Here is a 12,201-nt window from a genome sequence, read left to right as displayed (position 1 = left end):
TAAAACACCTCCTCCCTCACCCTGCTCTCTCTCACCAGGTGACCCTGCTTCCTCTCACAGAGGAAATTCTGTGTCTGTACAGCAAAGAATCCTGTGAGGTCCCACAGCCCTGCCCACCAGCTCATCAGCACAGGCCCCGTCTTTCTGCCCTTCCCTCCAGTTCGAAGACCTGCCTGCCCCTCTCCACCCTTCTCAGCCCATCAACTCTTCCTCTCCCGTCAACCTTTCCTACCTCAGCATGTTTGATTTGCTCAATGGTCTCCCATTTTAAAGAAACCTTCCCTTGACCCTAGATAGGTACCTCTGCTCCCTAGGGCTCTTTTTCAGTCAAACTTGTTATTCAGTTCTTCATACTTTTTTAAAAAAATATATATTTTATTTATTTATTTTTGCCTGCATTGGATCTTCGTTGCTGCGCGCGGGCTTTCTCTAGTTGCGGCGAGCGGGGGCTACTCTTCACTGCGGTGCGCGGGCTTCTCATTGCGGTGGCTTCTCTTGCTGAGGAGAACGGCCTCTAGGGCGAGCGGGCTTCAGTAGTTGTGGTGCATGAGCTTAGTGGCTCCGCGGCACGTGGGATCATTCTGGACCAGGTCTCGAACCCGTGTCCCCTGCATTGCCAGGCAGATTCTTTTTTTTTGCGGTACGCGGGCCTCTCACTGTTGTGGCCTCTCCCGTTGTGGAGCACAGGCTCCGGACGCGCAGGCTCAGCGGCCATGGCTCACGGGCCCAGCCGCTCCGTGGCATGTGGGATCTTCCCGGACCGGGGCATGAACCCGTGTCCCCTGCATCGGCAGGCGGACTCTCAACCACTGCACCACCAGGGAAGTCCTGCCAGGCGGATTCTTAATCACTGCGCCACCAGGGAAGCCCTAGTTCTTCACACTTTAAAGCTACTGACTTTCCAATTAGGTTGTATTAGTAAACCTGGAACTGGGGAGGAAGGTGAGGTAGGGAATCCCTCTTCCCTCCTCTGGTTCCCCAGTCCCAGAATTGCCCTCAAAAGAGGAGGGAGGGGAGGTTCAACAGGCTTCCATTCCTGTTCTTCCTGTCCCTTTGCCCCCCACCCCAGGTCAGTCCTGGGCAGCAGCAAGCCCTGGGACAGCAGATGGAAGAAGACAAGGTATCGTTTTGCCTCAATCTTCTCTCTCGACCCTACTTCTCATTTTCTTATCCTTTTTTATCACCATCAGCTTCTACCACCCCAGGTTCAGTTCTGCATTTATCCCCAGAACTCCCTCCCCCAACTCTATGCTCCGGGGGCCCCAGAACCCACTCGCATCCTCTCCGGGCCCCCCACACCTGGATGTCCCAACATCCTCCCTCCCACTGCTCAACAGGTACGTCATCGAGGGGAAAAGTGCATGCAGCCTCTCAAGTAGGAATTTTGAGCTTATTTTCCCACAGAAACATTGACCCCTCACCCTGGAAGCTCTATGATATGATTATTCAGGTGATTACTAGTGACTCTATGCATAACACTGATTATGTATGGAAATATATTCCAAATTGCAATCCATTGGCATAATAAACAAACATTTGGAATACAAGCGGTTCATAAATTAGGGACAAATTGCCCATTTTTATCTCTCCTTAAAATACTAACCCTAACACCGGCATGTAGAGGATGCTCAAAGGCAACTGTTTTTTTTTTGTTGTTGTTGTTGTTTGTTTGTTTGCATCAGATCATATTTATTGTGGGGTTAGGGGTGGGGATCTTGGGGTTAGAGTGCAGCAACTGTGGCTGGCGGGATAAGCCGCTCTCGATGTGCCTGCGGGAGCTGTCCGGGTGTCAGGGACGGGATGGTCCAGGGCCAGAGGGCACGCAGGATCCCAGGGGTGCTTATGACAGGAAGCAGTGTGCTGGCATCTGGGATGCGGGTCTCCAGAGCTTCACACACAGTAGGCCCCCAGCACGTCCTCTGGGGGGACCTCAGGGCCCAGATCCTGGTTGCTGGTGAGGCGGAGGTGACGATGCAGGGCAGTCACAGCCTCGGCGTCTGCCTCAAAACAGCTGTTGACTTGATTCACATGCAAGTTATCCTTTAAAATCACACTGCCAGCCGTAATTTGTAGAGTGTCCGATGCATAACAGCCCTTGGAGTTTTGTCTTGGAAAACCACTAGGTGGAACTATGAGACCCACACTGAGCTGAAGCCAAAAAGGCGGTGGCCGCCCTTCATAAACAGAGGTGCTCACAAAGACCAGAAAGCTTCCTACCCTCCACGAAACTGGAAGGACACTGACAAAGATGGTGTTCTATGTCACCTGCTCCCACTAAACATACTTCAAATCCTACTGGCTGGATATTTGTCAAAAAAATAATCCTTTTACACTAATTGGGCTTTTTCATGGCAACTTTAATAGAGGATCTAACATTCCTTTATCTAGAAGTTAGCAGTAGTAGTAGCCTGCTTCTGGCTGGGGTCGGGAATCGGTAATAACTGCAGGCAACTAGCAGCCAATAGACTACACAGAACGCCTAGAGTCTAGTACCTCCGTGCCCTACCTGAACAATGGCCAAACTAAACAGAGCAAGGCCTGATGCTACTGGCCATGCCAAGGGTCTCTGGCTAAATTCAGTGTAAGAATTGTTGTTATTTAGGCTTTGAGGCCTGCACTGAAGATAGCACTGTAGGTATATAACAATGAGGCTCTGGTGATTAGCGATGAGATGGGCTCTGGGCTCAGTTGTGCCTCCAGCAGAGTGGTCCAGGAGGGTGAGAAAGATGTTGGAGCAGAGGAGAAGGGCTGCAGGGACTCCTGAAGCTTACAGAGGTCAGGAGTGCCTGCCATGAGTGCAAGACCTACTGGATAGGGGGCCAGGCCAGTGCAGTGACTGAATAACAGTGTGAGTAAATAACAGCATGTTAATTATAGTAGCTTCTGTGAAGCACCTACTGCCAGACGCTATTCTAAGCACATTACATGGATTATTAATTCATTTACTCTTCATAACAACATTCAGACGCCGCTCCTGTAATTGTCTCCTTTTTTTTTTTTTGCGGTACGCGGGCCTCTCACTCTTGCGGCCTCTCCGTTGCGGAGCGCAGGCTCCCGACGCGCAGGCTCAGCAGCCATGACTCATGGGCCCAGCCGCCCCGCGGCATGTGGGATCTTCCCGGACCGAGGCACAAACCCGTGTCCCCTGCATCGGCAGGCGGACTCCCAACCACTGTGCCACCAGGAAGGCCCTGTCTCCATTTTTTAGCTGAGAAAACTGAGGCCCACAGAGTCCAAGTAAGGTATCCAAGGTTGGGGGCTGGGAGTTAGAAATACGGGAGCTAGGATCCAAACCAAGGTCCCTGCACTGTAACTAGCAGGCCATACTTTCTCTCACAAGTGTGAACACAGGGTGAACACAGGGCTTCCCTGGTGGCGCAGTGGTTGAGAGTCCGCCTGCCGATGCAGGGGACACGGGTTCGTGCCCCGGTCTGGAAAGATCCCACATGCCGCGGAGCGGCTGGGCCCGTGAGCCATGGCCGCTGAGCCTGCGCGTCCGGAGCCTGTGCTCCGCGACGGGAGAGGCCACAGCAGTGAGAGGCCCGCGTACCGCAAAAAAAAAAAAAAAAAACATGAACACAGCAGAGGACAGGAGATGGTCCTCCTCCACCTTCACAGATAGTCAGGGAGGTAAGAGAGATACACTGTATAGGATGCAGTGAATGACAGTTATTCACTTGGTAGAGCAGGAGCCAAAGACAGACTCAAGCTCCGCACAACTAACTAGCTCGGAATCTTGCTGCGCGCGCAAGGAAGAGGCCGGTGCAATATAAATCACAGGTCACACATCAGTTGTCCTGCATATTGAACCAGAGTATGTAAATAAGCCCCGTGCATTTCATCTTTTAGCATTTTGGTTGTTGTTTACTTAAAAAAAAAAACAGTTTTATTGAGATATAATTGATAAATAATAAACTGTATATGTTTAAAGTGTACAATTTGATAAACATATGCATTTACCCATGAAACCATCATCACAATAGAGATAAAGAACAAATCTATAATCCCCAAAAGTTTCCTCTTGCCCCTTCTTCCAGCACCCCTCCTCACTCCCAGGTAACCACTGCTCTGCTTTCTATTGCTATAGATAAGTAGTTTGTTTTTTATGGAATAGTTATAAAACTCACCTCTCTGGGCATCTGCTTCCTCATCTGAGGAATGAGGTAGTGATACCTACCGCATGAGCTTGTGGCAGGAGTTAAATTAGGTAGTCCATGCACATTTCCTTAAAAATTGCACAACACTTTTTGTTTGTTTGTCTTCTTTTGCTCAGCACAATTATTTTGAGATTCACTCATGTTGCTGCACGTAGCAGTAGCTCATTCCTTTATATTTCTGACTAGTATTTCATAAAAGAAAAAATGAATTAGGCAAAGATTTCTTAAGAGTTACAGTTTGGGGTGTTGTATCTCAGAAATCTTTGCTAATCCAAGGTTACAAAAATTTTTCTCCTATGTTTTCTTCTAGAAGTTTTACAATATTTGGTTTTATATTTAGGTCTATGATCCATTTTGAGATAATATTCGTATATAATGTGCGATATGGATTGAGGTTCACTTTTTTTGCATGTAAATACCAACTGTTCCAGCATCATTTGTTGAAAAGACTATCTCTTCTCCACTGAACTGCCTTTGTACTTACTTTTGTTGAAAATCAATCGACCATATATACGTGAATATAGTTTTGGACTCCTTATTCTCATTCACTGATCTATTTCTCTATCTTTTTTTTTGGCCGCGCCGTGCAGCTTGTGGGATCTTAGTACCCTGACCAGGGAATGAACCCGGGCCCTTGGCCGTGAAAGTGCGGAGTCCTAACCACTGGACCGCAGGGGAATTCCCTATTTCTCTATCTTTATAGTGTTTTGTTTTTATACTAACAACAGTAAAATGCAAACCTTCTTTGAGACAGCCCTCTGTAAGGAAATGTGCATGTACTACCTAATTTAACTTCTGCAACAAGCTCATGAGGTAGGTATCACTACCTCATCCTTCAGATGAGGAAGCAGAGGCCCAGAGAGGTGAAGTTGTTTGTGGTCACACAGTCATTAAGTGGCAGAATTATGATTCAAACCACATCTGTTTAATTCCAAAAACTGTGCTATTAATCACTTGTGGTAAACAGAATAATGTCCCCCCAAAGATATCCATGTCCTAATTTCTGAAACCTGTGAATATGTTGCCTTACATGCCAAAAGGGACTTGCAGGTATGATTAAGTTCAGGATCTTGAGATGGGAAGATTACTGGGCTCCTGAGGTGGGTCCAATGTAATCACAAGGGTCCTTATAAGAGAAAGGCAGGAGGGTCAATGCCAAGGAAGGACATGTGACACGGAGGCAGAGGTCTACGCCGGAGAAAGATTAGAAGATGCCATGCTGCTGGCTTTGAAGACAGAGGAAGGGGCCAGGAGTCAATGGACACAGGGAGCCATTAGGTGAAAAAGGTAAAAAAACAGATTATCCCTTCCGAGCCTCCAGAAGGAACCAGCACTGCCAACACCTTGACTTTACCCCAGTGAAAGTAATTTCAGACTCCTGATTTCTAAAACTGTATGATAATAAATTTGTGGTAATTTGTTATAGCAGCAATAGACCATTAATACACCACAGATACTCTAACCTGTATTAAAGTGTGACTTATAATTTGGGTAAATTATTTAACTTTTGGGAGTCACAGCACCTCCATCTTGTAATGGCCACAGCAATGTTATTTCCTAGAGCTGAAGGGATGAGAGGAGTATGCAGGGCACAAAGCTGTTGCTCCATAAATGTTAACTACATGTAAAAATCATACCTCTTCTCTAGAAACCTCCAGACGTTGCCTTAATTAGGAGACAGTTTTTAGCTAGTCTATTGCTCCCTTGGTTCCTTGGTAGGAAAGGGAAACCTAGTCCTCTGCAGCATAACAGCCACAAGTCCTGAGTGACAGCTGACAATGTCAGACCCCACATCAAGGAAGTCAGAGGGTCCTGGTGTTGCCTGAGGGGAGTCTGGGGGTAGAGAGAGAGGCTGTAAAATAAGGGGATGCTAAGTCAAAACCTACCCTCAAGTCTCACTACAAAGTGCTAAGATTTCCTTCTCTTTTTTTTTTTCTCCTTAAAGAAACATACTCACATCTATTTTTCAGCCCATTTACTTTCAGCTGAAACCTCTCCACCATGCCCCATTCTCAGGTCCATGGATTTGCTTACCAGTTAATTATTTAATCAGGAAATATTTACTACGCAGCTACTATGTGAAAAGCATGGTGCTAGTGCCAGGGTATACAATCTAGAGGGGGAGACAGACATTAAATAGATAAATACACTCAGAAATACATAAGGACAAATGGTGACAAGTGCTATCTAGGAGAAAACAGGGTGAGAGATAGAACTTAGAACTAAGGAGGGTGGTAGTGCTGGTGGTCTGTCTAAACAGGAAGAACAGGGAAAGCAATTCATTCATTTATTCAATCAATCAATCAACAAATATTTATTGAGTGCTTATTCTGTATCAAGATAGGCATTGGGGTAGAGGGGTGAACAAGAGTTTCTGTTCCCCTGAAGCTTGTGTGTGTGAAAAAAAGAGAGAGAGAAAGAAAGAGAGAGAGCGCACACACAAGGGAGGGCCAGCATGGGTAGGTATGTAAACAGCTACGTGTTATAAATGCATAAACAAATAAATATGCTCCATCCTCATTCATAAATTTTATATTTGCAAATTCACTTGCTAAAATGTATTTGTAATCCCAAGATCGATAGTTGTGGCACTTTCACGTTCATTAGTGGGCATGCTTAAAGTGACAAAAAATGTGAATTGCCTGATGTGCACGTTGCCAGGTAAGGTCAAACAAGATGATGCTCTACCATCTTCCGTGTGCTCTCATACTGCAAACAGTGTCTTTCCACTGTCTATATAGTACCACATTTTTCACATTTTTGTGCTTTGTATTGGTGATTTGCCTATTTAAAATGGTCCCCAAGCTTACTGCTAAAGTGCTCTCTAGTGTTCCTAAGTGCAAGAAGGCTGTGATATGTTTTACAAGAAAACATGTGTATTAGATAAGCATCAGTCAGGCATGAATTATAGTGCTGTTGGCTGTGAGTTCAATGTTAATGAATCAGCAATATATATTAAATAAGTCGTCTTTAAAGAGAAACACACATAAAACAAGGTTATGTATTAATTGGTTAATGAAATGTTGTGACCAGAGGCTTGGAGGAACCTAATCCTGTATTTTCCCTAGGAGCAATGGTTCAGTACCTGCTAACTCAGCGTTTGCAGCAAGTGTATAGAACTTCCATGAATAATGAGAATTGACTGTACTTTAACTTCAGAATTATAAGTGCTCTGAAGGCAATAAAATAGGGTACTAGGTGAAAGAAATGCCTTCAAGGAAGGCCTCTTGCAGAGATTAGATTGGAGTCTGCATCTGAATGATGAGGTAGGTAGGAGGTAGGTGCATGGAAGGCTTATCCAGGCATTGGGAACAGCAAGAGCAAAGGTCCTGAGGCCGGAACAAATTCACTATGTTTTGTGCTAAGTAAGGCTGATGAGCTGTAGATGGAGGTGAAGGATAGAGAGACAAGGTCAGAGAGGAAGGTGGAGCCAGGACCACTATAAGGACAAAGAAAAGCCATGGGAGAGATTAAGCAGGAAAGAGGCAAGTCAGAGGGTTTCTGTGTGCAGAATGCATTGAAGGAGGCTGAGTGGAAGCAGGGATACTGGTTAGGGATTAAGGATCTAAGCTAAGTGAGGGATGTGGAGGCTAAGGTTGCTGATGTGGAGATTATGTGAATTGAATGGGTTTGAGATATGTTTTAGGTGTTGAATTGACAGGACTTGGTATGGCTTAGATGCAAGGGAGGAGGTGTTGACGGGAAGAAGGGTCAAAGATAGCTCCCAAGTTTCTGGCTGGTGCATTCATTAAACATTTATTGGGCAGCACACCCAGTCCCAATGCTATTTATTGTTAGCTAACATCCTCCCACCACCTCCCTGCCTTCACACACCACACCTGCAACCCCTTTGCTCCCTTGGCCTGGCCACCATCATCTCTTTCCTAGATTGTTGCAATAGCTTCCTAACTAGTCTCTGCCTCTGTCTTTGCCCCTGCAATTCCCAAAAGAGTAGCCAGGGTGGCCCTTTAAAAACATAAGTCAGTTGTTTTTGGATAGAATGTCCTATAAATATCAATTAAGTCCACCTTGTTTAATGTATCATTTAAAACTTGTGGTTCCTTATTTATTTTCATTTTGGATGATCTGTCCATTGGTGAAAATGGGGTGTTAAAGTCCCCTACTATGATTGTGTTACTGTCGATTTCCCCTTTTATGGCTGTTAGTATTTGCCTTATGTATTGAGGTGCTCCTATGTTGGGTGCATAAATATTTACAATTGTTATATCTTTATCTTGGATTGATCCCTTGATCATTATGTAGTGTCCTTCTTTGTCTCTTGTAATAGTCCTTGTTTTAAAGTCTATTTTGTTTGATATGAGAATTGCTACTCCAGCTTTCTTTTGATTTCCATTTGCATGGAGTATCTTTTTCCATCCCCTCACTTTCAGTCTGTGTGTGTCCCTAGGTCTGAAGTGGGTCTCTTGTAGACAGCATATATACGGGTCTTGTTTTTGTATCCATTCAGCCAGTCTATGTCTTTTGGTTGGAGCATTTAATCCATTTACATTTAAGGTAATTATTGATATGTATGTTTCTATTACCATTTTCTTAGCTGTTTTGGGTTTGTTATTATAGGTCTTCTCCTTCTCTTGTGTTTCTTGCCTAGAGAAGTTCCTTTAGCATTTGTTGTAAAGCTGGTTTGGTGGTGCTGAATTCTCTTAGCTTTTGCTGAGGTTTTAATTTCTTCATGAAATCTGAATGAGATCCTTGAAAGAAATTAAAGATGATACAAATAGATGGGGAGATATACTATGTTCTTGGATTGGAAGAATCGACATTGTGAAAATGCCTATACTACTCAAAGCAATCTACAGATTCAACGCAATCCCTATCAAACTACCACTGGCATTTTTCACAGAACTAGAACAAAAAAAAAATCACAGTTTGTATGGAAATACAAAGGACCCCGAATAGCCAAAGCAAACTTGAGAAAGAAAAACAGAGCTGGAGGAATCAGGCCCCCTGACTTCGGACTATACCACAAAGGTACAGTAATCAAGACAGTATGGTACTGGCACAAAAACAGAAATATAGATCAATGGAACAGGATAGAAAGCCCAGAGATAAACCCATGCATATATGTTCACCTTATCTTTGATAAAGGAGGCAAGAATATACAGTGGAGAAAAGACAGCCTGTTCAATAAGTGGTGCTGGGAAAACTGGACAGCTATATGTAAAAGAATGAAATTAGAACATTCCCTAACACCATACACAAAAATAAACTCAAAATGGATTAAAGACCTAAATGTAAGGTCAGACACTATAAAACTCTTAGAGGAAAACATAGGCAGAGCACTCTATGACATAAATCACAGCAAGATCCTTTTTGACCCACCTCCTAGAGAAATGGAAATAAAAACAAAAATAAACAAATGGGACCTAATGAAACTTAAAAGCTTTTACACAGCAAAGGAAACCATAAATAAGATGAAAAGATAACCCTCAGAATGGGAGAAAATATTTGCAAATGAAGCAACTGACAAAGGATTAATCTCCAAAATTTACAGGCAGCTCATTCAGCTTAGTATCAAACAAACAAACAACCCAATCCAAAAATGGGCAGAAGACCTAAATAGACATTTCTCCAAAGAAGATATAGAGATTGCCAACAAACACATGAAAGAATGCTCAACATCATGAATCATTAGAGAAATGCAAATCAAAACTACAATGAGATATCATCTCACACTGGTCAGAATGGCCATCATCGAAAAATCTACAAACAATAAATGCTGGAGACAGTGTGGAGAAAAGGGAACCCTCTTGCAGTGTTGGTGGGAATGTAAATTGATTCAACCACTATGGAGAACAGTATGGAGGTTCCTTAAAAAACTAAAAATAGAACTACCATATGACCCAGCAATCCCACTACTGGGCATATACCCCGAGAAAACCATAATTGAGAAAGAGTCATGTACCACAATGTTCATTGCAGCTCTATTTACAATAGCCAGGACATGGAAGCAACCTAAGTGTCCATCGACAGATGAATGGATAAAGAAGACGTGGCACATATATATAATGGAATATTACTCAGCCGTAAAAAGAAACGAAATTGAGTTATTTTTAGTGAGGTGGATGTACCTAGAGTCTGTCATACAGAGTGAAGTAAGTCAGAAAGAGAAAAACAAATACCGTATGCTAACACATATATATGGAATCTAAAAAAAGCAGTCATGAAGAACCTAGGGGCAAGACGGGAATAAAGACACAGACCTACTAGAGAGCGGACTTGAGGATATGGGGAGGGGGAAGGGTAAGCTGGGACAAAGTGAGAGCGTGGCATGGACATATATACACTACCAAACGTAAAACAGATAGCTAGTGGGAAGCAGCCGCATAGCACAGGGAGATCAGCTCGGTGCTTTGTGACGACCTAGAGGGGTGGGATAGGGAGGGTGGGAGGGAGGGAGACGCAAGAGGGAAGAGATATGGGGACATATGTATATGTATAACTGATTCACTTTGTTATAAAGCAGAAACTAACACACCATTGTAAAGCAATTATACTCCAATAAAGATGTTAAATAAATTTTAAAAAAGTAAGTCAGATCATGTTACCTCTCTGCTTAAATACCAACAGCTCCCCATCCTAAAAGCCAAAATCTTTACAATGACCAGCAAGGCTTTTAGAGATTCTTCCTCCCCACCCTCACTGTTTCCCCTCTGTTTCTAAACATGAAGTGCATCATCTAAGGCAACTCTGAGAAAAAGTTTCAACAACAACAACAAAAATAAAAGTTGTTGGAATAAGATTATTTAACCTCTAAATGTAGGAACCATATTAGTTCGGTTGTTTAAGTTCTAGTTTATTTGCTTAAAAATCAGCCTCTTTCCTTGAAATAGCGGAACCCCACCGTAGCGTACAGATAAATATTGCCCATGATCAGAGTTTGAAAAATACTATTATAATAAAAGTAATGACTTGCAGACAACACACTTTACAGTTATAAAAGGTCTCTCAATAATCATACAATGTTGGATTTTTAAGGGACTGCTTGGTCCAAGTCTATTTCTCAGTTTGAAATTCTCTCTTCCACTCTTACTTTTTATTTTTTCTTTAAAAAATTTATTTTATATTCCAAATGACATGATGTAACTTTAGTCCATGCACATTTTGATCAATCATTTCAATCTGTAATATTCTCCCTTGCTTATTGCATATTAAAATGTTGTAGAACTGGGGACGTAAATTCTAAATTGTATTTCCACTTACCCATGCTCTCCATATTCACAGGTTCTGCTTCTTCACTAACTAGAATATAATAAAATGATGTCAACTTTACATTTTTGAGTCGAATATGTATCTTAGTTTACTACAATCTTCTACCAAGGCTTAAAACATAAAACATAAGGCAAATACACAGTGAAGACTTAAGCTATTTTATGAATAATTAAATAGAAACTGAATAATTGTCTTTCTTACAGAATTATCTCATAGTGATATATTTGCTATGACATTTATTATATGACATTTAATTGATATTGTAATGAAATGAATAAAAATAATAATAAATCCCCGTGTTTTGAATTCCACTTGTGTTTGACTTTATGACAGCAAAAACATTTATTTGAGACATAAAACCATGATCGTTTTGGCTGCTAATATATATACGAATACTAAATCCATAAATATCCCATTGATGAAAAAACAGTCCTACCAGGTAACGTTATTTTGGTTTTGCCACGTTTTGAGCGCTTTTGTTTTTGACGTTTTGGAGCCATGGCTCTAACTTAGGCTGCATAAAGAGAGAATATCATTAGTAAATTCTGGTTTACAGTTCCAAATAGTAAGCATTATCATTTAGTAAACATAAGAATATGTTTTCTAAGTTTTGCCCTCAGCTAAATCAACATGTATCTTCACAGAATGGGTGTTCTGTGACCACAGGTTTATTGCAACAACAACGTTCCTAATGAGATCTTGCCATTCCAGCAGAGCCATTCAACTGAAGCACAAGGAGGTGACCTGCCAACACTTCAAGGTTTCCGCCACAGGCCCTGCCATGGAGCCACAAGAGAGGACACTGGATCCCCTG

General features: G+C 42.7%; 1 protein-coding gene across 1 annotated transcript in view; it reads right to left on the bottom strand.

Moving 5' to 3' along the window:
* Positions 1-11,887, bottom strand: part of DNAI3 (dynein axonemal intermediate chain 3) — a 72,973-nt gene extending 61,086 nt beyond the window's left edge. The window contains exons 1-2 of the mRNA XM_065887658.1: positions 11,824-11,887; positions 11,379-11,417 (exon numbers count right to left, since the gene is read on the bottom strand). Coding sequence (XP_065743730.1) covers positions 11,379-11,417; positions 11,824-11,887 — 103 coding nt within the window. The remainder of the gene's footprint in view (positions 1-11,378; positions 11,418-11,823) is intronic.
* Positions 11,888-12,201: the final 314 nt, after the last annotated feature.

Source organism: Phocoena phocoena, chromosome 1 (assembly GCF_963924675.1).
Source record: "Phocoena phocoena chromosome 1, mPhoPho1.1, whole genome shotgun sequence".
In the NCBI taxonomy this organism is placed as follows: Eukaryota; Metazoa; Chordata; class Mammalia; order Artiodactyla; family Phocoenidae; genus Phocoena; species Phocoena phocoena.
This window is presented reverse-complemented; position numbering and strand designations above follow the sequence as displayed.